Here is a 27,796-nt window from a genome sequence, read left to right as displayed (position 1 = left end):
CACCATAGATAGGAATCCTAACTCCATGTTTCTCACTGATGTAGCAAAAAAGGAAACCACTGACATTGTCAATAATTGTAAAGCAAAAACATCAACTGATTGTAATGGAATCGAAATGGAAACAATAAAAAGGCGTTATCAATGAGATCGTAGAACCGTTAACATACATCAGTAACTCATCATTTCAGACTGGAAAATTTCCTAACAAAATGAAAATAGCTAAAGTAGTTCCAATCTTTAAAAATGGAGACAAACATCAATTTACAAATTACCGACCAGTTTCCTTATTAGCCCAATTTTCAAAAATTATCGAGAAGCTATTCAATGACAGGCTGGACAAATGTATTAATAAGAATGGATTACTCGCAGATAGTCAATACGGATACAGAGCTAACATGTCAACCTCCATGGCACTGCTTGAAATCACAGAGGAAATTACTAACGCTATGGACCACAGAACGTGTGCAGCTGCAGTGTTTATGGATCTCACAAAAGCCTTCGATACAATTAATCACCACATCCTAACAACAAAATTAGAAAGGTACGGAATCAGAGGATTAGTTTTGAATTAGGTTAAAAGTTAAACCATAGCAATTTGTAAAGCTAGGAGAATACGCATCTGCAAGTTTAAATATTACGTGTGGAGTACCCTAGGGGTCAATATTGGGACCAAAACTTGTATATCAATGACATCTGTAAAGTGACGAAAGACTTAAAATTGGTATTATTTGCGGATGATACTACTGGAAAAGCACACAAGCACACAAGAGATAATTTTAAAAAGTCACGGACGAAATGGTCATATTAAAAAGATGGTTTGATAAAAACAGATTTTCCTTGAACTTAAGTAAAACTAAAATAATGGTATTTGGTAATAGCAAAAAGGACACGTACGACCAAATATACCAAAAATGAGCTGGAAATCTCACATTAATGAATAAAGTAACATTTTTTGTTGATGACAATTCACTCCATACTTTTCACTGTTCTGTGGTATTGCCATATCTAACTTATTGTGTGGAGATATGGGGTAATCACTCGCTAAATATACTGCAAGGAAGATCAGTGAGGATAATTCATAACACTAAAACAACACTAAAACCCCACAGCATTTCATTATGTGGAATGATATTATGGAACGGATTGAGTAAGGAACTCAAACAATGCACCAAGATGAGCGAATTCAAAAAACAATACAAGCAGTTGATGTTTGCTAAATACAAGGAAGAAGCGTCTTGAACTTGTTTTGTTATGCTTGTCTCTATGTAGGATTATTTATTTATTATCATTATATTGATTATTATATTTATTGTGGAAAAATCATCATAATTACATCATCATATTGTTACATTACCTTATCAGTCTACTATGTATATATTGTGTGTTGACTTATTTTTATAAGACAATGAATCTATACTGTTATACAAGCTGTACGCTGACTACTCTCAAGTATATCCAAGTTTAATTTTGGTAGTATTGTCCCTTCAGAACATACAGTACGTATATTAAAATGGTTCCTGAAATGTGAGGGATGTATTCACCATTTATGAGATACTGTATATAAAAACAGACATTTATAAACAATTTTAAACACGTATTAATTCCAACAATACCTATAAAACGCCACTAGGTGACAGCATTGCTCTGCAAACAATTTCCTGTTCCCTCTGTGTCTGTCAGGTGTCGTCAGACTGAGTAGTTTTACTTTACTTTAGTATTTGAACTTATGGTCTTTAACTTCTTTTTACACTTAGGATAGTTGACAATGTTAAAACATTGCTTGTACGGTTAATAAAAGTTTACTAATGGTGGCAGTTTGACTCTGGAACAAATGACTTGATTTGACATGATTTGCTATGGGAAGAATGGTTCCAACAATTTAAAAAGTGATGAAACGCCATCAAAATCATTTAGATGATCTTGGGGATAATTGTGAGGAATAGTCATGCAGTCAACATACACTCGATGGCTGCAATTAGGTACCCCTATACCATCAATCCATGAAGAGAAGTGATTGCAACTTAAATAGAACAGTTATTTCTTGGTACAATTTGCTGATAACATACATTACGTGTGTATGTGTACCTAATAAAGTGTCCATTTATGTGAATTCCTAATTAACACTTCAGCCAAACTTTATTATAGTTGTCATTTAGAACAACATAAAAAATTGACTTCATCCAGAAGTTAAATCAGTTGTTTTTCTGTCCTATTTATTCATCAGTTCCATGTTTTTAATGTTTGGTGCATTATTTTCTACATACAAATTCTGAAATTTAATGGGCAAATACAAAAATTGTGATGTCGCTCATTGGCAACTTTTAAGAAAAACACAAACATTTGTGTTTCAGTGTGGGATGACAAATTATTGACAACTTCACCTAGAAGTGAGGCGCAACATGGCAGGATATCCATATGGATGACAAACCAGAGGGGTGTGTGTGCAGGCGCTCCTGATCGACTCAGGTCTCCCCCAACCTGGCAGAATGTCAATTTGCTACGAGTCCCTAAATAGAGAAGGCATCATTTATCCTCTTGTAGTCACCAAGCTCTCCTTCTCACTATTGATCAGATGCAGTGTTGAAAAACAATCGAAGACATGTCACACTGTTTGTCAATAATGAACTTTCTGGAGTTTTTATTTAGTCTTGATCAAAATGAGCTTGGCATTTTAAGGTTAAGAACTGCATATCTCACAAATCTACCACAATCAATCGACAACCCGACTAGCTAAGCAACTTAGGGATATGTTTATTATAGCATTGTAAAATAAGTTAAATTCTATATTAATATTTTTTCAGATTGTTTTAAAATTTCTCACATACTCACTTAACTATTGTCGCAAAGGCAAAACTCGTAATGTCTTCAACGTCCTGTCATAGTTAGGTCTTGAATGTGGGCGGCCACTAACTTTCAAATGTGTATATCGCCTGTGTGTATATGCTCTGTTATTGAAAGCCACGCCCCACGTAACAAACACACACATGCATTCTTGATGTCAGTTGACAGCTAATGATAGCCATTTTGGCAAAGTTTATCTGTGAACATCAGCTATTATTGAGTGTAATCGCGCATGCAATGACTGCAAATTGTTGATCGCCTTTCTGAGACTGCTTCTGTGTACGTGCACATATGTATGAGTGAAAAGCCATGAACGCCAGTCATTTTACTCGCCCCAAACGGGAATTTTTACAAAGTTTAACTGGTGACAAATATAACCATTTATATGTTCAATCTGTTCTTTTACACCACTAAGTGTAGCCAGTGGTGTTCTGTATTTATCGTGTTAAAAAAAGTGTAATTTGGTGCCAAAGACGAACGTTAACCTATAAATGACAATGGAATCTTAGATTAGTCACCATTGTTGCCAACTCCTTAGTAAGAAAAGTAGCTATTGGCTGTCCTAGAAGTTGCCAGATGATGTCATCGGCTAATTTGCTTATTATTTGCATATGCAGTTGGAACAGATACTGTAGGAAAAACGCACAATGTCGTAGGAAGGGAAAAAAGTGAGTAAAAACAACTTAATTACGTTTAGAACTACAAATAAACTTGATTCTTAGTTTCATTTAAAATTGGCCATCACTTCATCAAATAACATTTTTTAAATATTTTATCTCAGCCTGCGCCTCTCAAAGTCTAGACAGCGTAATAATTGCATCCGGACTCGCCTCCTGCCTTCACCGTTTATCTTGCAGTTAGGACTATTTGTTTCATTTATCATGCAATGTTCTTCCATCACACGTTCTGACACACTGGCAGGTAAGTGACCGGGTTCGAATGACTCTTGAATGTAATAAGTAGTAATTTAATGAAGATTAAGAAACATTTACATTTTATATACCCCTCTGTAAAACAGGGCGAGATCAACCCCGGTGGCATCGCACCTTGTGCATGAATTCATGAATGCGTGGAGCTTCACTATGCTCTCAGTGTGCAGTGGGAGCTGAGTGTTCACTGATGGCTTGTGAGTGCTTTGGGGACGGGGCGGACCTCTCAGGAGCATCCGCTGCTGCTCAGTGAGAACAAAAACTGCAGATCAATATGCGCTTTCACTTTTAAGTCTCTCCAACAACGCCAGAAGACGTCGCAGCTCGATTTGTTGCTCATCACGCTTGAGAAAATATGTCACCAAGATGGTTTGGAATGTCGCCAGATTTAGTGACAAAGTCGCCAAGTTGGCAACACTGTTAGCCACTAGCATTAGCTAATCACTGCTGCACTGCGTAATTTCTCTCTCCCCCTTGTGGAGAAAAGAGGAATGACAACACTGCAATTGCTGATTGTTGTCCAATGAAATGCATGCATCTCTAAAGTCTGTCTTTATATCTGAACAAACATATGTTTTAATCCATAAAAATATATAATTTTGTTGTTTTTTATATAAATATTGAATGGTTTCTTTACATGTGAAACACATAAAAATATTTTTAATCCATAATTTATCAGGAAATATTTTAATATAATTGTTTTAATCAAAAAACATTACATTATTGAGAAAATAAAAAAAAAAACAACAACAACAAAGATTGCTTTTGTAACCCTGATGGTGACTTGTTAAAACATGCTTAACATCCACTTGAATGCAACAAACTATCTTTTGTATGTATAATATGCTTCAGTCTATGGAACAACAGTCATTTGCAGCCATGACTTTTACAGCTTTAGTAAAATACCTGTACTTTTTTGGCTAAGAAAAAATATAAAGAGATCGCTTCGAGTCCAGTAATTAACCCAATATGTATACGTTATTGCACCTTGAGGGTCAAATACTTTAAAAAGTGTAATTCATACTATTAGTTATAAAACAACTTCGTCAGCTACATAGAAAAATAACTATTTTGGGTCTACATACAGTAAGCCACATGTACAGTTGATGCTGAGTGACATTAAATGCAACGTTTTCCCACACAGACACATGCTGTAAACACACCTGCAACAGTGAGTGACATTGTGTGTGCTGAATGTCTGTCCACCTGCGTCAGGTATGTGACTGTGGGAAAGCAGAAAGCTGTTCTCAGCCCAGCTCTGTAATCCTCCCGAAAGTCTCTCCCGCGCGATGACTGGCAGCGACTGCTTCAAAGACAGCATCAATGTCGGGCCTCTGAAAGTCACACAAAAAAATAACAAATGTGTTGTGAAACGCTGTTGCTGAGTTGCTGTAAATACGCTATGTGGTACACATCAGTGCAGCTTGGTTTGGAACGGTGAAGCCTGATGTCAGGTTTCCACTATGGGATGAATAGATCGAATTTGCAACCTGCAAATAGTGTGACATCATAGGAGTGTGACGGTGCAATGCAATTAAAGGACAACAACAATACAACATATCTTGTCTTTTATGGTATGTGACCATTTACGGTGGCATCCGCAAAGCCAAACACCAATTTCACCGTTTGCCTCGAAAAGTTGCACAAACGTCGTAGTTCCAAGTGTGGCCATTTGCATGTTATGATACGTACCGTATTACGCAATACCTCCTTGGAGCAAGCGCTGCAAGATTAACATACAAGATTTGCTTTTGCTTTGACCTTTTCGCAATACTTTTTCAAAAGAAAAAGACTACATTCACAAAGCTCCGATACTTTTGTCCACACGGTGCCCGTATATACAGGTGTTTGTCCAGCGTCACGGTGCGTTATCATTTATTATCAATGTTGAGGTTTGTTTTATTGTTTTGCAATTTCACTATTAACACTGGCTAACTTATTTTTACACTTGTGTGACAGTTAAGACTGTTGGGCCGCCATCATCTGACATTAAAGTGAGCACTGAGGGGTTAACTTCTTTTTACACTTGTGTGATGATTAAAAATGTTTAATTACTCACAGCATTCCCTGTACAGTAAAACATAATTTGCGATGGCGACAGTTTGACTCTGGAATGGATTTATTCTCAAAACGGCTGAAAAGTGTGTGTGCAATTAGGGTGAGCTACTACTGAAATGCTACTCTTCAAAGGGCCTGTTAGCTCACCTGCTTGGAATGCGCACACACACACACACACACACACAGTACATGCTTGTCACCACACTCCCTCAACCATCATTATTAAAGGTCAACATGGATTAATGCTGGAGGTTATTCCTTTTCATTTTACAGTAATTAAAGTCACTGGAAGCATTCAAACGCAAGTCATCAGAAAACAGTCTCAGCCAGTCCGGTGAAATAAATGTTTACTTCAGGTACATTGGGAAATGAGGGCTGTTGCTCAATTAAGCTATTTTTCAAAATAACGATGGGATAGTGCTAATCAATTTTAATGCTGGCCACAAAAACAACAATTATGATGACATGCAGCCATGTTTGATGCAGCGGAATAATTGTATATTAGATATAAGATGTTTTTCTGTTTGTTAGTGTGCATAAATGTTACCATTTTGTACAAAACTGTGAAAGGATGGGATAAGGAGGAAGCCAACAATTTCTGAGTGAGTGTTGCATGAATTGTAATGTGCTATTGCTAGTTAATGACATGAAAAGGGAGTTACTGTAGCATAATAAGAGAAAATGTTGGTGCGATTTGTGATTTGTGAACTCCCACCACCGCAAATCACACCCAGGATGTCATCAGACAAACAAAGCTCCTGAAGGTGGTGATTTTAAAACAATGCACTAGAGATGGCTTCTGCTAGAGGAAGTTGCATGCTGAGTGAAGGCGGGCTGCAGAAGGCCACACGCTTAACTGCAGGGCAGAGCTCTGTGGCGAGCTGGGTAAGTATAGGACACAAACACTGTGCATTACCACATGGGTGTGGCCTAAAAGCTTCAAAAACCAGAAACATCTTTTGACTGAGGCGCATGCCTGTACAGGACTGTTACATCACGTAAATCTGTTTAGGGAAAAAGGTGATGCCTTAAAAACATGTTTTAGCCAGTCTGGGATCTAATAAAACTCTAGCATCATTTAAAATATTAAATATATAAAACAACAAACTGTCAAGTGTATGCCATACACCTAACTATGATTTGAGATAAAGGGGATCACACTGACTGATTAAAAAATAAAAAATAACGCACTTGATTATGAATTTAGCACATTTCTGTCATGGCATTTTATATTATATCACCTGATTTCTTTGGGAGAGTATCAAGCAGGGGATGAGACTTCAGGTGGGCCTTGCAGACACAGCAAGACACTTCTTTCAACCTCCTGACGTCTGACATGTTTGGAGTTACAAGCCTCAAGTGGTTGGTTTCTTTTGTTGATCAAATATGCAAAGCAAGATAAGAAAAGGTGTGTAGCGACATGTTATAGCTTTGCGAGGGTATACGAATCTTACCCTCTCAGACCACTGTAGACCAAACTCACTTCTTGGGCTTTTGTGAGCTGTGAGCTAATAACATCAAACCTTTGCTGGCAGCCACCCCTTGAGTCTTACGCTCAGATCATTTAGCTTTATACTGTAAAAAGAAATTAACCAGTCAGTGTTCACTCTCATGGCAAAGTAGGAAGGCAACCGCTCCTGTTTTCTTGTACTAAGATAACCCTTTTAATCAATTCCTCAATCTTAATTGGAAAAATAAGATAAGAAATGTAGGGTATATGAAGTACAGTATATATAATGTATATCCAGATCTTTTTTGCTGTTCTCACCGTGCGTGGGTTTTCTCCAGGTACTCCGGTTTCCTCCCACATTCCAAAAACATGCATGTTAGGTTAATTGGAGACTCTAAATTGTCCATAGGTATGAATGTGAGTGGGAATGATTGTTGAAGGATATCCTTCTCCAGGAAAAGTTCTGATACATTGTTGTAAAAGTCTGATCACGCTTGAGCCTTTGTGCTAAGCTAACCTAGCTATCTAATACAGTAGATGGCAACTACTGTTTGTGCTCTTTATGTTGAGCTAAGCCAGTGGTTCTCAGGTATTTTCTGTCACGCCCCCAGTCAGGAACAGAAATGTTTTTGCACACCTCGATTTGAAATACTATTGAGAAACTGCTATCTATTTATCTGTACTGTATAGACTGAACTTGAAACTGAAACCACTGAGCTAAGCTGACTCTCTCAGAGTAAAGACAACCACCTGATAAAAAGAGTGCACTCTTTTTACGTTTATGTGCTACAGCTAAGATAGTCCTCTTTCTGACTGTAAATAGCACCCACCTTGTGGACCTAGCCCTTTTATGAAAGTAAATAGCACACACTTTGTGTGTATTTTCTTTTTGCTAAGCTAAGCTAACCTGTGTCAAGCTAAGGTAAGCCTCTCAATTTGTATACAAACCGGTAACTTTGGTCTTTCTGTCAAGCTAACTAAATCAGGGGTGTCCAAACTTTTTCCAGCGAGGGCCGCTTTGATATTTTGTAAATGAACACATGTAGATATGCGAGGAAGTTATATATATATATATTTCATGAAGATTTGTGACACAAGTGAAAAAGCGTATTATTACTATGAACTTCAATATTTGCTAATTTCCCTATTCCCTAACTTTTCGTTTCATAGTATTTTTACTTTATTCCCATAATATAACTTTTTCCGCAACTTTATTTTGTTTTGTCGACTCACAATACTATGATATTTTAAAAAACAACGTATTTTTCTTTAACATTTCAACTCTGTGCTACTGAAATGACATTATTAATTATTATTAATTATTAATGACATTATAATATCATAATTATATTCCGACTTTTTTCATTAGTAGAATGACTTTTTTTCGTAATATTTTGGTCAAGGTTCGGCATAAGCCAGAACTTGGATCGCAAGATGCGAGAGTCGATTCAGGTGTAACAACATTTATTACACACAGGGGTTGTAGTAGAAGCAAAAAATAAAGTACAAAACAGGTAGAAAAAGTCCAACACAAAATCACCCGGAATGCTCATGGGGGTAAAAAACACTAGCAGGAACAAAAGGAGCTACCAAAAAACACGGCAGAGTAACAAGAAGGGTAAAAAACGAAACACAAAGGCACTTCTGAGAACCAAGGCGAGAAGAACAAAAGAGGTACTCACGCTGCCAAAAACACCTGGCACGCAAACTCAGAAATAGCAGCAGGCTAAAGCACAAAAAGTTCTGAAAGCAACATGCGAGGAACGCTGCTGGAATGCGCCTGCGACAATGGAAGGTTGGCAACAATCTGGCGGTGAGCGTGGGTGAGCTTGCTGCTTAAGAGCACACTCCTGATGGGTTGCAGGTGCGTCAATTAGCCCCCAGAAGGCGGGAGAGGGGTGCTGCAACGCAGGGCAGAGAGAGGGCAGCAGCGCAGCACACAGAACATGACAATTTTGACTTCATTCTTGTAAAATCACAGCAGTTTTTTTCATTTCTGCTGTTGTTTTTTTTTTTTTTCATTTTCCAACTATTTGAACTTTGTTCTTGTAAACTTTCTTCCCATAATGTGTTGACTTTATTCTCGTAAAATTATCATTTTGCCCATAATTTAGTTGTCCAAAAATTACAACTTTATTTGTTGCTTTGTTTGTTTTTCATAATATGTAAATGTCTTTTTTCTGTAATATTTCAAAAATTTGCGACTAAGATGATGTAATTTTTTCTCTTAATATTTTGACTACATTCTTTTAAAATGACAGATTTTTTGGGTTTTCTTGTTAAATTATATTTTTAGAATGTGCTGCGGGCTAATAAAAAAACAGCTGCGGGCAGCAAATTGCCCCCGGGCCGCACTTCGGAACCCCCTGCCGTAAATGGTGGCACCAAGGTTACCTTTGAGTCAGAAGTGATAATATACTCAGGTGGTCCTGTGCTGCAGTTGGTGAGAGATCTAAAATATCAACATTGAATGAATAAGACCACCCTGTCCTGTCACGTACAGTATGTACAGACACATGGTTATATGACTTCTCTTTGCTGGATCTGCTTCTGCATCCTCTAATGCAGAGGCCTCCATTTTCCTCTGCATCCGATCCAAACCTTTCAACAAGAATTTTGGACTACACGCTACAGCAACAGCGCGATTTACTGCGCCCAGTATAACCCTGCGATGCCATGATCTACAGTCATGATGTCACTCATGCAATAAAGACTGCTCTATAATCATTCGAGTCCATTCTCGCTGCTATGAAATTCTGTAGAAGGATGATATATCTGAAGCTAGGCTAGGCTGTAAATAAAAAGAGCGGGTAGACGGCGCCTGAGGCCAAAGTAAAGACTGATCCTAGAGTTGTAATTTCCTCAAAGTTAGAAGCAAGGTACTGTTCTCCATTACTGCACTATTTAGGATGCAGAGATCAATGAGGCCTTAAAAACACATGAATTAGTCTGTGCAGGAACGACAGGTAGCCTAAACAAACACAGCTAACCTCCTGACACACACACACACACACACGCTGTCATCGCGTATCACAGGTTGAATGTCTGCCGCAGTAGAAAAGCTCCTGATTAAATAGTTTTGCAGCAGTGTATGTGCGTGTGTGTGCGTGTGTTTGTGTGTGTGTGGGGCAGAGTCTCAATGAGCTCAGCAGCTTTGAGGCAACTCGCTGAGGTCGGCTGTTATCGTGTCTTGCTACGGAAGATAATGCGGTTAGACGATGCTCCGGGATCGTGTTTACAAAGAGTCATCACGAGCCCTGTCAGGAGGCATCCATGTTGGTTGAAGTCAGACAGCGCTGCTTTAAAGCGTGTGGTTTAAACTGTGCGTCAACTTATGTTTTAAACTGGATGTCTGTTCAAGTGTCAGCGGATGACAACAAAAAGTTCACATGCTATATTTGTAATAGTAGTGTGTAATAATACTTATTTGTGACAAACACGATATTTTAACAGATACTTTCTATGCTACACCAGTTTGCTTATCGTAAGTACTGTACTACAATCTAAAATGCAGGCTTCGCTGCGCATCTTAAAATAAAGCCTGGATCTCAGCCAACTATCCATCAGTCAACTACAGATGTGAGCGAATGGCATTTTTATTACAGCATATGAACGCTGTTACAGGCCGAGCCTGGCCCTTTAAGAAGAATTGCATTGTGGGAAGTTGAGTGCCTATGTCTTCCCTCTATCGTCTGTTTGCACCGCCCAATGTTTTCTGCATCCAGATTGGCTGTAGACCATTGTCAATCAATCTCCTTCCCTTCCTGCCATGTCTCCTGTGTCATCACTAGCTTGCTTCCTTGCTAGCTTGTAAATGATTCTTCGGTTCATCTCCAGCAACATGTTTTAACAAGGATACAGTACAGCGGAACGGCGCCAGGACAAAAAGGCACGGACATAGGAGTGAAATATGCATGAGTGACTTAATCGTTTCTTGGATTGATCATTAAAATTCAAACGGAGATTTGGACTTTTTTGAGAGTGTCTAAACAAGAGAAAAATGTGAGAAAATGTTATTGCCTGTGTGTTTTTTCATTTTTAAACTATTTCAACTTTCTTCTTGTAATTTTTTTTCTCGCATTATTATGACTTTATTCCCAAAATATTTTGACTTCATTCCCATCATATTATAACTTTCTCCCAAAAATGTTCAACTTTATTTTGTTTTGTTTGTTTCTCATATCACAACTTAAAAAAATGTTTACGTTTTTGCTACTAAAATGACATGTTTCCTCATATTATCTTACTGTCGTAAAATTATGGCTTTTTTCATGCCACTTTTTTACAAATCATTTCACTTTATTCTTGTTAGATTACTGCTGATTTTTTCATTTTTGTCGCTTTTTTGTGTCAAATTTAATTTTTAGAATGTGCCGTGAGCCAATAAAAAAGAGCCGCGGGCCGCAAATGGAGCGGTCCGGGGGGCCGGACCGCTCTTTGGCCACCACTAGTCTAGCGTCTAGGTGCTGAACCAAGGCACAGAGTGAACACTCTTCCTCAGGAAATCAGACAGGCATGCACATGGCTTTGTTCATCACAGCGCCATCTGCTGGATGTGATGTGCCACTGCTCCACTTGGCCCCCACATGAGTAAACTGAGGTGCGCAAATTGCATGGTTTGTACTTTTTACCACATCTGAACCCAAATTAAATGCTTACTTCATTAACTGACAAAGCAAACATTGTATTGTGCAGAGGTGTAGAGCTGGTAACCAAAGAAATAATAAATTATACGATGTAATCTGGGTGGTACTTTTGGGAAACGAACCCTTTAAAACCAACATTTTGATTCATAAGCCATAGAACGATCATTACATTTATTTTTTTGAATAAAAATGTTATGTAGTAGATACGTTAAACTGGTCGTGATCAGATCACATGATATACTGTTGCAGGCACTGTCGTCCGAGCCATAGTGACAAATATAATTATTAGATTAATTATAATAATTACGTACTATACATTTTTTTTTCTTATGAGTAAAGATAAGGTTAAATATTGATTAAAAAGAAGATACAAATACACACAAGCCCAGTATAACCAAAGGAATACTGTATTTCAATGTCATAATACACAAATGGTGTGCTTTAGGGAAGGGGTGTCCAAAGTGGGGCCATAGGGCCAATTACGGATTGCAGCTGTTTTTTTTTTTTTATTGGCCCTTATTGGCACATTCTAAAATATAATTAAACAGGAAATTAAAAAAACAAAAGCAAAAATGGTAAAAAGAGCAGTAATGCATTATGAGAAGAAACACTAAATATGAGAATAAAGTCATAATATTAAGAGAAAAAATAGCATAAAGTTGAAAAATTACAGGAAAACATGAGAAAAACAAACAAAACAAAGAATAAAGTTGCATTTTTTTGGAAAATGAGGTTGGTAAAAAGTTAGAATACTATAATTAGTCATGAAATTCTGATGTACAAGAAGGAAGTTGAAATATTTGTACAAATAAAAATGAAAAAAACAGCAAAAAAGTGTAAGTATAAGGAGAAAAAGTTCATACTAATAATAGGCTTTTTCCCTCATAAAACAAAGCTGAGATGCTGGTTGTTTTATTTTATTTCAATTAAAAATCATTTACATGGGTGGGTTTAAAAAATGTAAAAGCGGGCCCTGCATCAAAAGTTTGGACACCCCTGCTTTAGGGAATACCCAAGTATGTGTCACATAAATAATATATGTACATAGTGATCCTATTTACAGAGTCAGAGCCATTGTGAAACACAGAGCATGAAAAGCAGTAAGTCAGTCAAGCTCCTTGTTGTCTTCTAGCTCAAATCCCATAGAGGGTGAAAGGTGTCAATACTTTGCTGCCTTCTCAATGACATATTGAGCAGCAGTTCAGTGCTCTGCATCTGTGTGAGTGTGATGAATGGTGACCCGTCTGTGTAAGGGGGACTCGACTTGGGTTCAGTCTGTAGTGCACCGGGGTGCATGCGGCTCGCAGGCACCACATGCCGCAAGTGTAAGATGGATGGTGGAGATTTGCTCCATGTCCAAAGGATTTAGCCTAATTTAGCCCAGATGCTAAGTGCCGCTCGTCATGCTGGCTGCTTAGATGCCTGCGGTTTTTACACAGTTAGGATTTAACTTTTTGACCGCTAATTTGTCGCCCACATGGGGGATGAATGATGTAACATAAGCACCTTTGAGACAACTTAACCATTGTTCTTAAAACAAACTTCATTACTTTCAATCACTGCAGACCAGCTGTGCTTGTGCCTCAAAGAAAGCATCTCAAAAGGATTACAGATAAAATGATTTTGGCTTGTTTATCATTTCAATGATGAGTATTAAGCATATCAATTTGACCACAATTAGTGTTGATGTCCTTAAAGTGACAATCCCATTCTAACTTGTATACATTAAAGGCCCTGTCACACCTTGACGATTTAGCCAGTGTATGTCAACGTATGAAAAATTTGGCCAATACGCTGGCATATGTCGAATAAGTTATGGGTAAGTTTTGTATAAGTTAAGAGCACGCTGATGCAGGCCGGCATATGTCGTAGTACGTCCAAGTCGTCCAAAAATTTTGTGCATGCACAAAACGTTTCGACGTATGTCAACGTATGATTCATACGTCCCGCATACGCGGGCAATAAGTTATGCGATCGTTGACGCCCGTTCACACACATTATTTGTAAGTTACACACAAGTCGTACTACGTCAACATACCTTGAGACAAAACTGTGTCTTCTTGGCTCTCTTCTTGGCAAGGGTTGGCTGAGAGGACATGGAGGCAACTGGGGAAGCAGCTTCCGATACCATTGACGATGCCTGAGAAGCGTTAGAACCTGCGTCATCTCCATCAGAGTGAGATTGGGAGGGGGAGGCTGTGGGTGGTGATGGATCCCTCCGTCACTGCCCTGATACTTCTTGGGAGGGGTCTTCGAAATTTTCTTCGGCATGATGGTAATGTTGACACTGCGATGTCTACTGAGGTTATGATTTGAGTCATCAAGTGGCAGCCTTTTTATAGGCTACGCACGTCATCGTCGGCCATACGCTGCCGTGCGGTTTGCATAAGTTAAGCCCCGGTCACACCGCCCGAACTTTGCTGTAGCGTCCCTGGAACGGTGAAAAAAATTAATTAATAGAAGTTGGCCCCCGTTAAGGCAACACCGTATACGCTCGGCCACCGCTGATGGTCCCTCCTACCGCTCCGAAAGTTTTGAGCTGCACAAAATATTGCCAGCGGTGAGGAGCGGGCAATTTTCCGCTACGGCAAAGTTAATCACCGCTCCAACAACGCCCAGTCAAAATTTGGCGCCGCTAGACGGTTCGTGGACGCTTGGGTCAGCTACGCCAACGCAGAAATCTTGAACGCTGGACCACTGCTGCTTTGCCAGCTTTGCCCGGGCGGTGATTAAACGTTACAAAAACTTAGTTGAAGCGGCTGTAAGCGCTTTACGAGTGGACATGGGATTGCTGGAACAGTGTCAGGCGTTGAAGCAGCGATGAAGCAGCAATCCACTGCGGTGATGAACTGTGGTTTGACGTTGGTATGGAGGTGTCGGAGGCGGAGCATAATTTCGCTATGAATACGGGGAGAAATGGACGAGGAGCCCATTTGGAATAGCCGTTGAGTGCAGACCTCAGTTATATCGAATTTGCTCAACGTTACAGTAAAACTGTACTACCACAGATATGACAAGCTGATGGTGGAGCTGTGGAATGAGCCTTCGAGCACTTCATGAGTGTAGTGTTTGCAGACACATTATATTTATACTGCTACATGTTGACCAGTAGAGGGCACTGTGGGACTGCGAATGGGACAACAGTTGTGAGTGTGGAGCTGTATGATGCACCGGACAACGTCGTGTTTTCTATTTTTTTTTCCCATTTTGTGCGCGATTATGAGCGGTGATGATTTTTTTCACCGCTCCAGGGACGCTACAACAAAGTTCGGGCGCTGTGACCGGGGCTTTAGACTGGCGTTGGGCATAAGTTGTGAACACCTGCAACACGCTACGCATTCGTTGGTATAAGTTGTTTATAAGTTATAGAAACGTTCTATATAAGTTACTAATACGTCATGTATACGTCGAACTCGTTATGAATACGCTATGTGTACGCCCAAAATTGAAAAAAACATCCACAGTTCAACATATGCCATCAAAATGATCATGTCGGGCATGCGCTGGCTAAATCGTCAAGGTGTGACAGGGCCTTGACGAACATGTTAGGCTGCACAGTGGTCTACTGTTTAGCATGTTGGCCACACAATCAGGAGATCGGGAAGATCTGGTTTCAAATCCCTGAGTGGAGTTTGCATAAATGACCATGTTAGGTTAACTGGAGACTCTAAATTCTCCATAGGTGTAAGGGGGAATAGTGCCCTGTGATTGTTTCATCTGCCTCTTGACCAAAGTCGGCTGCGATAAGCTCTAGCACACCCCCGCGACTCTAATGAGGACAAGCGGCACAGAAAATGAGTGGATGTTACATTTATATATTTATTTGTGAGCCGCACCATGACCTAGTGGTTAGCACGTTGGCCATACAGTCTGGAGATCTGGGTTTGAATGTTCGTTGAACCATCTGTGTGTGGAGTTTGCATGTTCTCCCCGTTCCTGCATGTATTTCTCAATGCAGTGAAACAATGAAAAACAGTGGCAGCCATTGTAAGACAGTATAACCACAGAATCCACTTCATGGCAACATATGTAAATGTGACTCTACTGCAGATGTACAGTATAAAATGTTACAGTGCAAGTGGTTATAGAGTGCAATGTTGCACATACAGTATCACAACTATAGCCTTAGAGTATTAAATATGTTGGTTTTACTGTCGGGCAGGAAACCACAAAAATACCAATAAGCCTCCAGGTTGTTTCATTTGAACAACTCGAACAGAACAAAGCTTCACAATTGTGTACGTGTGAAACAGCAAGTTTGTTGGCACAAAAAAACACAATAATAACTATGATGTCACAACACCTGCCGTTTTGCTCTGAGGTATAGTGCTATAGTGCTGGTACCGAACCCCATCAATTTCATAAGCCCATTCACCGAACCCTTATTTAGCGAAAAATAAAATATATCCATCCATCCATTTTCTATACAGCTTCATCCTCATTAGGGTCGCGGGGGCATGCTGGAGCCTATCCCAGCTGACTTCGGGCGACAGGCGGGGTACACCCTGGACTGGTCGCCAGCCAATCACAGGGCACATATAGACAAACAATCATTCACACTCACATTCATACCTATGGACAATTTAGAGTCGCCAATTAACCTCACCTGCATGTTTTTGGGAATGTGGGAGGAAGCCGGAGTACCCGGAGAAAACCCACGCGCACACGGAGAGAACATGCAAACTCCACACAGAAATGCCCAAGGGAGAATCGGACCCAGGTCTTCCCAATCTCCAGGCTGTTCCTGTGTTGGCCAACGTGCTAACCACTCGACCACCGTGCGGCCCAAATATTTTTTTCAAATTCAAGACATAGGTATATGTTTGTTTATAAGTATATTTGTTTACTGGTGCACAAAATGACGGAGACAGGACGCTGACTCCCATCACGGTTCGTGATACATGTGAATCCATGCTGTACATATTCGTCCCACCACTTTATTTTGCTCGACATAGTTAGTATGGATCAAAATATTAAGAACGAAATCACACGACGTACTACCATATCAGTCACACGTTGACTACTTGATGGTGCGTTTCATTTGTACTCGGAACTGGGAAGTCAGAATGACAGTGACATGATCTCCGAGTTAAAAGTGTTCCAGTTGCCAAGTCAGAAAAACTTCACACTATAGCAATATTTTTTATAAATTATTTATTGATTATTTATCGTTTACACATGAGGCAGCCATCATTGATTATTGACTCGGAGGTGGTGTGGATGCTCTGACTTCCAAGTTGAACATTCCGACTTCGGGGGGCGTTTCATTCGGGTGTTCTCGCTAGGAACTCGGAAATTCCGACTTCCAAGTAGAAATGGAACGCACCATGAGCGCGCTAAATTCTTCGCAGCACTGATTGGCCAAGGCAAGCAATGTAATGTGATTATCTGCAGCCAGTGATGGCTAAGCGGTGGCGAGTCATCACGAATTGACACGATGGGTCTGGTGTGTCTCAACCTCCGTGGCGGAGGCTCCGCCGAACCCCTGGGACCGACTCACCGAACACCTAGGGTTCGATCGAACCCAGGTTAAGAACCACTGCACTGGAAGGTCCATTTTTAAAAATCATGTTATCCTTAATTTCACAGTACATAATAATGGTAATGATGAAGGCCCAGGAAGTTACACTTTGGTGACATTACAAATGAGGATCTATGATTTGATTCTCCAAATTGGGATTGTTCAGACTCAGTGAAGGTGACTGACATTGTTAGCTGCTGGAAGATTCACTACAGTAACCCAATACAGTAAACATAATGTTTCTATCCTTTTAATATCACCTGTCTTTTTAAACATGGTGGATGATCCTGCAACTTAATAGTCTCGCCCTTGAAGACATGGTAGGTGGTTAAGTATAGGGTTGGCCATCGAGTCTAGAGCGGGACTAACATTCCGATTCTCCCAGGATTGTTACATTTTTTTACATTTCTATTTCTATTTTCGATGCCCAGTCCACCAACCGGAAGTAATAGTCGTGAACACCGACAAACACCATTGAAGAAGATGCGGCTACTGTTTGGCTTAACTTCATAAGAAAAAGAGCAGTCGGCTCAGTGCAACATTTGCAACATAATGGTATCATGCAAATGAGAGTTTCAGGATGCCTGCTGATGTCGTGGAAGTTCGGTGTAAATAAAGGACGGGAGCTCTAGGATGCAAGTTTAGTCATGTACACAGCGTGTCTCCTTTAGTAAAGTCAAGACCTCCCCAACCCACACCACACACTCCCAGCCTTCAAAATAAGAGCGATGTGCACTACATCCTGTTTACTTGTGGTCACAAAATAAGGGTGTCATAAAATACAGCTTACACCAACACTGAGTTAGCAAAGTACGATAATATGGTAGCTCGAGTCTCGCTTCACAGACAAACAAGTTTACAAGTTATTTGATATTCTGCACCCAGGTAAAGTGCATGTTCAAGTGCCTGCAGCATCACAAACTAACACATAAACAGCATATGTGAAAATGTTTTTTCATGAGCTTTTTAAAAGTAAAAAGTTTATTCCTGTGAAAATAGAATTTTAAAAATTATGGGGAAGTTCGAACATTTCATCCCAAAGAACTCTGGTTAGCGCCCTCATTTAAACCATGCAAACTTTTATGATGCTGTCTGTTAAAACCACTGCAATCGTGACTCGTTCGGAACTGGGATCAAAATGAGGAATAGGAATCAGAATCATTCAAATTCAAACGATGTTAAGTATCTTGCTTCCATAGTTAGTCTATCACAAGTGATACAAGTGTGACACGTGTTGTCACTGTGCCACACTTTCGATGCCTGCTTGTGCACACAAATTGAAATTGTGTGCACAAATTGAAATTGTGTGCACACGCGTAACAGCCACCGCGAGCATTTGTGCAAAACAAGAGCAACACCAAAATGTGTCAATGGTAAAACCAGTTGAGTGTAGTTTGTGTGTACAAATGACAAGGGAAGATAAACAAAACTTCAAAAGTAGCAGCTGATACGCACCATATCCAAGAATACAGCTATATGTTGACTGCCAACACTTTTCTATGTGTGCGTGTGTTGCCTGTATAATGACAGCCCTTGCTCTCAAAAACCAGGGCGCCCGGCTTCTCCTGAAAACCTCAGTGGCACGGCCAGGCCGCCACCGCAAGGAATGCGGCCTGTAGCTGCCTCAGAACGCGCCACTCAAGCAACCGACGTTCACATTTCATCACACAAACACGAACAGCAGTTGAAGCGTGTAAGTAGTGTGTCTCATGCACGGACACAGTGGAGCTCACACTACACATACAGTTGAACCAACGCTGGTTTAAAACAGAAGGTCCAAGTGAAGTAACAAGAGACTAGCTCCCTCTAGGGGTTACTCAGCAAAATAAAACATTTTGTTTAAAACCCACCGAACCCCAAAAATAGAACTTACTTTTTTATGTTTTATATAATATAAGCATCAATCATAGTATAACATTTCTCATCAAACAAGAAGGAACTGATGCTAAATGTGCAAGCTAACTAGATGGGTTGAAAGTGCATAGATTATGTGGCCGATTTATATCAGCAAACAATCTTTAATATCTATAATAAACACTGTCCTTAAACATGAACAGTGCTACACCATGTCCATGTCATGTGAGATACTTCAACAGACAGGATGTCCTTCTCAGGACTTTCTCCTGGCCGCATCACACTCTCCATCTGCACTTGGTGAACTCGCTCTTTACTGATTGTCCTTGCCTGGAAAGAAGACAAAATAGAAACTGACAATAAAATTACTTCATATTACCAACCCTTTTGACTCTCATAAATGCTCTAATTATAGCTGATGTGCTCATTTACCTAAGCCAGAAAGAGGAGGGGGCATGAATTGGAAGCAGGCGATAACTAATACTACTTTTGTGCCCATGATCTTTCAGATACAATAAAATAACCCTGGGAATATTTAGGGTTATTTCACTGCTTCACAATTGTTTTTTCCAATATGCATTTACGTTCAGTTTGTCCTCCGTAGTCAGGAAGTAGCTACTGCCATTGGAACGTGCAATGTGCCAGTCCTGTCCCTTGCTGAGCCGAGACTATGGTGAAGTTAGTTGCTAGCCGGATAGTAGCTCTGACAAGTAGCTAGCCGGTATGGCTAAGTGTCAATGCACCAGTAACATACAGTAGTTCGATAGACATAACAATGTTAATAATAACAATAACAATGTTACTGTAGTTTGGTTATATGCACATCATATTACAGTATATATAAATGGAGCATATAAATGGAACCTGTTATCTGTCTGCTGGCCTAGTAAGTAGAAACCAGAGACCACCTTGCCGGGACACACCTCTATTTGAGAAGCGTTGTTTAAGGTGATGATTTGGTTATAAGTGTGCTTCAAAGTACTTTTCTCACCTTTGCTGGGGACAAACTTGAGCGAGTGACTGAATATTCAAAATCGTGACACGCCCTCCTCCGGGCCACCGTTAACAAACTCATGGCCCAGCCCTTGGCCACACTTACCACACAGAACCTACAAGGAAATAATGCAATAAATTCCTACTTCCTGTAATTACATGATACCATTAGCTTCACATGAGGCTTATCTGTTACAGGCAAAAAGCCTAAAATTGTGGATGAGCGTAGTTTCGAAGACTTTCCTGACCTTGAATGCTGTGAGTGTCTCCATCAGTTTGGTCACGCTGTCCTCTCTGATGGTCTCGGTGAAAGCGGGCCATGGAGACGAGTGGGCGAACTTGGACCGACTGGAGAACAGTGGATGGTTACAGTTGGAGCACACGTACATACCTGTCGAAAATATTTCATTACAAAATACATATATACCTTTAAAAATACTAAACCAGACGCCCCATTTGGCCAAACCCAAACATGATACTATAAACATCCCCATTATTTGTCCACTATAACAAGCATAAATGACTCAAATAACGTCAATATCCAAAAAGTATTTTCTACTGACTCACAAAAGGAAGCAAAACAACAACCTAATAAAATCATATGGCAGGCCCAAGATATACATTTAACCTGAGGCTGAATAAATAACTCAGGGACCGGTTACATGACTTCTCAGATGACGGTTTAACATTGCTGCAGGCTCACCTGTCTTGAAGTGATCCTTGTAGATCTCACCGCCAAAAAACTGACAGAAAGACATGTTGTGGGTGAGGAACCTGATCCCAATGAATTACAAAGGTGACTGACTGATTACTGAAGGTTTACAGTAGACATTACAGCGCACCGCCTTCCCGTTTTGCCTCTTGTCTCGTGAGATTCAACGGGAACTCCACCCACTGCAATTATGTCAATGCGCGCTAGATGGCAGTGTTTGACAATCTGGGCGCTTGCAGACCAGTCTGCCACTGATAGAAACAAATTGTTGAGGTGAGGTGGAACTATTGCACTCACCGCAACCTCACAATTTTTTTTGTTTTTTTGTTTTCTGACTGCCGGAACTGTGATATACTGACAGTACAGCCACAGTATGATGCTGTGCATTTGACATACAGTACTACAAAACAATCATAAATATATTGTTAAATTTAGTGGATTATTATCTTTATGAAGGCATTCATGCAGCTCTTGTATTGGTTCTCATTAGACTGTGTGTGTACCAGATGTAATGGCCGATTTTTTTGTAACAGCAAATATCAAATAAAATGTAATAATTAAAAAATATATTCCATTATAATATATTTATTATAAGGTTTTTTGTACAGTACTTTGCTGCAAAGCTATGGATGGCAAATGTAATATTCATGTAATATAAAATAAAATACTTACTTACTAATTATTTTAATAAAATAATTATTGTACATAAATGTCACACTGAAAGACATACAGTACATTAAGGGGGAAGACATCAACATAAAGTTCCACAAAAAAAATTATGCTCATTTTTTTAATCGCATAGGCACAGTAAAATCTGGACAGTTCTATGGTTCCTATATTATGGGAGAAGGCCCTTTTCCAAGGTATAAAGGCATGGTTGGATGAATTGGATCAGCTTCCGCAGTGACATCTGACCTCACAACTTTTCTTCAGGATGGACACAAATGTCTACACATGGACACAATCCAAAATCTTGTGGAAAGTCTACCGAGTAGAATTGGAGGAACTCTCACTTCTTGTAGGTGTACTGGTTTAGTGCCCGATACTTTTGTCCACAGTGTAATGCATATGTGGTCCCTTAATGAACACACTGGATGGGGTTGAGCATCCTGATTAAACACCCAGCAGTCATTCATCATCGTACATGGTGGCAATATTTAAACAACCTTAGTGTCACTCATATTTGCAGTAGTGTTTCAATGCCTCTGGCAGCTCCAACCAGTCAATGGCCATTCTATGCACGATGTGTTTCTGGATGGCCTTCCTGCACAGTGTCTGCAAGGAAGAGACTGAAATGGGGATGTTTTAAATATAAGGAATTGGGGGAAAAATTGCTTCCAGCATGCAAGGGGTGACACTCACATCCATACTCCACCTGCACAATCCTGACACACTTAGTGGCAGCAAAAACGTCCACGACAGCATAAATAGGCTCTATGGTGGGGATGCCTCTTGCAGAAGGCCCCATGTCCTCCCCGTTGATGACAATATGCATGTCAGCTAGATGTGGGCCTTTAGATACATACAGAACTCCTATCCGGCTACGTCTGGCTGTTGGCGGAAGTGCATTGGTTTTGTACAAGTCGTCCAGAATGTGGCTATAGCGTCCAGGTCGGCTGCGACCAACCAGCTTGTCTCTAGGGATCCGGACATTCTCAATGTACAAATGAGAGTCAGTGAAAAAAGTCTTTGGTTTGGTATTTGTGTCACCTTCATTTTCAGCCTCTCCTTGCCCCAGTCTGTGACCCCCAGGCTCCTGCCCACCTTCTCCCACATCGTCCTCCTCCACGATTTTATTGTGGTTGCGAGTGATGGCGAAAACCCAGCTGTCACCCATGTCTGTCAATTCCGGTATAGAGTATTCAGGAACCACCTCCAAGGTCCTGGGGTCCTTGGCGGTCAGGCCGATTCGGAGGTGTCCACACCAGCCTAGCTCCTTGTCCTCGATCTCTATGAGGAATATCTCCCCTGGCTTGAGGGGGTGTTTGCTGAAGCACACTCCATTGGCAAAGCTCTCCACCCTTGTGGCCTGGGTGGCCGAGTGGTCCAGTTGCACATTGGTTCCATGGATAGGGTGGAACTCCATGAAGTGGTTCGGAAAAGGTTCCATTTCTTGTTACGCTTTCACTCTCCAGCACTTTTATTGAAGCTTTCCAAGTAAACAACTTCGTAGTGCCGTCTTTATTGTCATTCTGGAGACAAAACTCCCTGCAAGAACGGCAACAGCAACACAGCTCTACCTATCTTGCAGTCACTTAGGAAGCTTCTGGTCAGGCTATTTTTGAACAGATGTCAACAGATGGCAAGGTATGTGTGTGTGTTTTAGTGTGATGGGGGTGGCCAACATGCACATAGCTGCAGTTGCTCACATTCACTCTCGCGTGGCGCAATAAGACCATTAAAAATCCCTTGATGCTTCATGCTCATTTTATACCACAAACCGGTGAAGTGTAGTAATGATGGCATAATTGTCATATCGCCATATGGCAATGAGATACGTAATCGTAGTCTTTCAAAGCCGTGCTCTAAATATAGACCTTGCAAATGTGACCTAGATTAGATTCTTAAGTAACACAGCAATTAATGAGGTGTGAAGATTTCTTTTTCATAATGGCTTATATTATAAGACGACTACTTAAACTTTAATTTGGAAACATTCAGATTTCAAATGAGGTAAGGTGACGGCCCTTCTTTAAATAGAATCAAATCACCCAACATGACCTTTGGTACTGTACAGTATAATCCTCACCGAGCAGAATGTGTTTTAATATCGGTTCCAATTGCAACTTTATATAAAATATAGAGTACTGCTCATCCTTTTAACAGAGTTGTCTGAGCCAGAAATGTACTATTTCAAGTGGTTCTCTTCTTTGGCAATAGAACTTGTTTGATCAGATGGAGCCCTCCTGACAGGCTGCACGTAGTGTATTCTTCTCTTGTTAGAATATGACACTTTCATCTATGACTCAGAAAAAGGAATCTTTCTACGCCTCTCTTTCATGACACAGGTAAGAAAAGTGAATTTATCCACATTTTAAAACCCCTACACATTATCACACTTTTTTTATCATCAACATCAGCCAAACAACAACTAACAACCATTTTATTATTATATTTACTCAAGGATCAATGCCATAAAAACAAACTTGGGCATACTTTAGAGTAGTCAATGTACATCTTGTAGAGCAGCATAGATTTACGATGCACTGAAAATGACTCATCACACAACCATTATTGTCTAAAAAGCTGGCATTGTGAGGACAATTCACAATTACCATGTCCAAATTGTGGCCAAAATGTCAATATTTTGTGTGAACACCATTGTTATCTAGCACTGCCTTAATCCTCTTGGGCATGGAATTCATTCACCAGTGTCATTATGATTCTGGGCAGCGGACAGTTAATTAATGCCACAGAGACTCAAGCCTCGTTTACACTTGCACTTGTTTTGTCCGCACAGCGGGACGCAATTTTGCCTGCCAATGGCGAAGTGTACCTATCCTGGAACAGTGTGCGTTGCATATACTATTTTTGTACACTAGACATAAACAGTACTTGACAAGGTTTAAATAAGTTCTGCGGGAACGTGGTCATTTAAATAAATGACACGCATTGCCACAGCAAAATGCATGCAAGTGTAAACACCGCTTCAGACGGTAAAAAATATATCCCTGTATCAGCACCTTCATCCATGTCCTCACCCAAATTTGATGGGTTCTTCCTTGGCTCATGCTTAAACCCTCTTCAATGTTTGTTTTGTCTTTTTTTTTCTTTGCATAACAACTAACCAACTGTGTCCTAATAGTTACAGTTTTACTAATGACTGATATATAAAGGATATTTAAAAAAGTAAAAGTAAAGTTAGTAGTGGCCTAAGACTTTTACAAAATAGTATATAAATAAAATTACATTAATCTAAAATAATATATGTCAGTTTACTTAAGTTTATTTTTATTTTTAATTTAATTTCTTGTTAATGTTTTGCATCCATCAAGGATAGTGGTATTGTTTTCATCCCTGTACATTTTTGTTCCAAAGTTTGGACGCAAAGTTATGCAAAAAATATTACACCATTGAAATTTGGTGGATGCATGGCTCATGTGCAAAGCAAAGCAAAAACGCATTTGAGTTTGATGCAAATCACAATTCAAATGTGGATTCTTTATTTTGCCACATCTCCTATTCTCAAAGCCACCGTCAATACTGGCAGTACTGTAGATGCTGGTCAAATGAAATACAAAAGGCACCATGGTTATTACTCTGTCCTTCATCCAGCTAGAAACACGTCCTTCAGTCAGTGAAGAATGGAAGTTTTGTCCCTCACCCATGCAGCTGGGCAGTGAGATGCGGTAAGGTTCATGGCTGGTGAGGCGCTGATTTTTAGAATGTTACATTTTTTAATGTCAGTACAGGTTGTTCATTAAGAGGCTTACAAGAAAAATAAGAGAATAATTCACTTTGGTTCAAAAAATGGTTTCAATTACTTCTTAGTGCCATTTATTTATTCTTTTATTAACTGAAAAACATTTCTTTTCTTACCTTTTGTCCATACATGAAGTACATGCACTTTACTTTATTGTAAAAGTCTGATCACCTCCTGGTGAGTTTGGATATATAATCCTCCATCTTGGCAGTCAAATTCATTTCACAGAGCATAAAAATATCTCATAGCATTTGACTTGTTTGTAAATCTTGTTCTATCCCAGGGATGGGCAAAGTGCGGCCCGCACGCCACATCAGGCCCACCAGGCGTCTTAATCCGGCCCACCGGGCATTTCCAACTTCCTTTTTTTAAACCTTGAACATCAAAACTGTAGCCAGCAAGCAACATGACTTGCAGTGTTATTGTGTCGCCAAAATAGTCAGATGCAATCTGGAGCTTGTACAAAAAAGTGATCCAAACAAGACAACACGTCAACACACACGACGCACAAAGTAACCTACCTACTGCACCATGTGGGCATACAATTAAATATCTAAGCACTACCCATGCCAAAAAAACACCCATATATTCACGCCGCAAGGCCTGCTGGGTACCTTGTGGTACTCTTTCTCCCAACATTTTGCCGTGTTTGTCGCATTTTTGCTTGATTGCAAAATATGTTGAAGAGGTCGGCAGAGAAGTAAACAAGGAGGAGTGGAGATACTCTTGATCACCAATGTTTTATTGTTCATAGTACATATTGCCGCTGGACTACCCAGCATGCCTTGCAGGCATTTGGAAATAACAGTTTTAAGTTATGTTCAGTGCTTAGTTGTTGTTTATCACCCCCGTAGTAGTAGTAGTAGTTGATTTATGCAATGCATTAACTTGCTGTGGATTTGTTGTGTTTTCGTTTTGTTGCACCGTGAGCAAGTATGTCGTTCTTTTTGATGGCCACCTATATATAGACAGCCCCTCCACTAGATTTTTTAACCCAATGTGGCCCGCGATTCAAAAGGTTTGCCCTCCCCTGTTGTGTATTTCAATAAAGTAAAAAAAAAAACAAATAAACGTTGGCTTTTCCTCTCTATGGAAGGATGGCAGTGAGAAGCACCTTTCAGCTCATGGACGCCCCCACCCCTTCAGACTGAAGCGAGTACTGTAAGCGCCTCCCGTGTCCTTGTCTACAGTCGTGTTTCACGGCTTCATTCTATCACGTTTTTTCAAACATATATCAGTAAATAAATCATACTGTTTCATAGTTGAATATGGCCTACTATGAGAGAAAAAAGGGCATATTTAAGCAAATTGTACATATTTTTGGCCTAAATTATGCAATTCAAGCATAAAAATAAATTGTGAATGTAGGATTCTACATTGGTCAGTACGTGTCAGCAATTGTTCAGTGAGACAAGCAGCCTTGATCGCCAGAAAAACAAGCTTTTATTGTAGGTTTAAATGATTTCAGGCACAATAATAATAACGTAATAATAATAGTAATAATAATAATAATCGTCACCGTCGACATAACACGGGCTACTGGCAAGCTAAACCTGAACTCTGAACCCCCGATGTCACTTTCTGTCCTCCACACCAAACACATTTACTGCGACACACACAAGCACAAGTTTTATTTATGTCTTAAATGGCGTATTTAGTGTGATTATATCTGCAGTTTTGGGTAATACAAAAGTAAAGGTGACTATATGGTTGTTATTTCATGTCTAGAGGGCTCTAATTATGTTAAAAACCGTAAACAGGTTTTCAATGGCGTAACTACAAAAATATTTCATTTATAAAGAAGGAATGCTACTTCATGGAAATTCACTTATCACGGTTGGGTCTGGAGCCAATTAACCGCAATAAACAAGGGATTCCTGTATTTTATTGTCCAATTCGCAAGAATACTGATGACACACTTACATTAAAGACATTACACGGGCAGTAGAAAGGCATGGAATAGAATAAATGTTTTTGCAACATTATAATATTGACGACATGCTGACCAACAGAAATTGGCAGGCGCTATGAGCCACCTCAGTGCAGTCACTGAGTCCAATGAGACGGTTTGCTGGGTTTACTAATTGCGGCAGCCTCATCTTAGGTTTCTGCCCTGTATTTGATCAGGAAAGTGCAAATTCAGCGATTTTTACTGAAGAAAATGTTAAAAACTATTGGAATAAAACAAAAAGTACATTATAATACAGTTCAATGGACAAACATTAATATTTATTTGATGTGATCATTATTAATCGTTTTAAATACATTTTCATTTTTTTACATTTATTTTTCATCATGACAGGTGACTGCCCCACCTGCCTCCCGTGACTGCACGTCACTGCAACTGGAGCCTGAACACCACTCAACCC

General features: G+C 39.9%; 2 protein-coding genes across 3 annotated transcripts; both read right to left on the bottom strand.

Annotated features, from left to right (window-relative positions):
• Nucleotides 1-15,468: 15,468 nt before the first annotated feature.
• msrb1b (methionine sulfoxide reductase B1b) lies at nucleotides 15,469-21,155 on the bottom strand. 2 transcript variants are annotated; one of them, XM_054767131.1, is made up of 4 exons: nucleotides 20,996-21,155; nucleotides 20,541-20,683; nucleotides 20,291-20,408; nucleotides 15,469-19,629 (listed from the first exon to the last, which is right to left on the bottom strand). In XM_054767131.1, exons 1-4 carry the CDS (start codon nucleotides 21,048-21,050, stop codon nucleotides 19,613-19,615), a joined length of 333 nt encoding a protein of 110 aa, XP_054623106.1. In that variant the 5' UTR covers nucleotides 21,051-21,155; the 3' UTR covers nucleotides 15,469-19,612. The 2 variants fall into 2 exon arrangements, with proteins under 2 accessions (XP_054623106.1, XP_054623104.1); XM_054767129.1 differs by lacking the exon at nucleotides 15,469-19,629 and having other exon boundaries at nucleotides 19,638-20,408.
• A 686-nt stretch (nucleotides 21,156-21,841) lies between these two features.
• neurl2 (neuralized E3 ubiquitin protein ligase 2) lies at nucleotides 21,842-23,114 on the bottom strand. The gene is made up of 2 exons (XM_054768159.1): nucleotides 22,367-23,114; nucleotides 21,842-22,293 (listed from the first exon to the last, which is right to left on the bottom strand). The coding sequence occupies exons 1-2, from the start codon at nucleotides 23,112-23,114 to the stop codon at nucleotides 22,178-22,180; spliced, it is 864 nt and encodes a 287-aa protein (XP_054624134.1). The 3' UTR covers nucleotides 21,842-22,177.
• Nucleotides 23,115-27,796: the final 4,682 nt, after the last annotated feature.

The sequence above is a fragment of the Dunckerocampus dactyliophorus genome, chromosome 2 (genome assembly GCF_027744805.1).
Source record: "Dunckerocampus dactyliophorus isolate RoL2022-P2 chromosome 2, RoL_Ddac_1.1, whole genome shotgun sequence".
NCBI lineage: Eukaryota > Metazoa > Chordata > Actinopteri > Syngnathiformes > Syngnathidae > Dunckerocampus > Dunckerocampus dactyliophorus.
The sequence above is the reverse complement of the archived record's forward strand: the minus strand, read 5'-3'. Positions and strand labels throughout refer to the sequence as shown.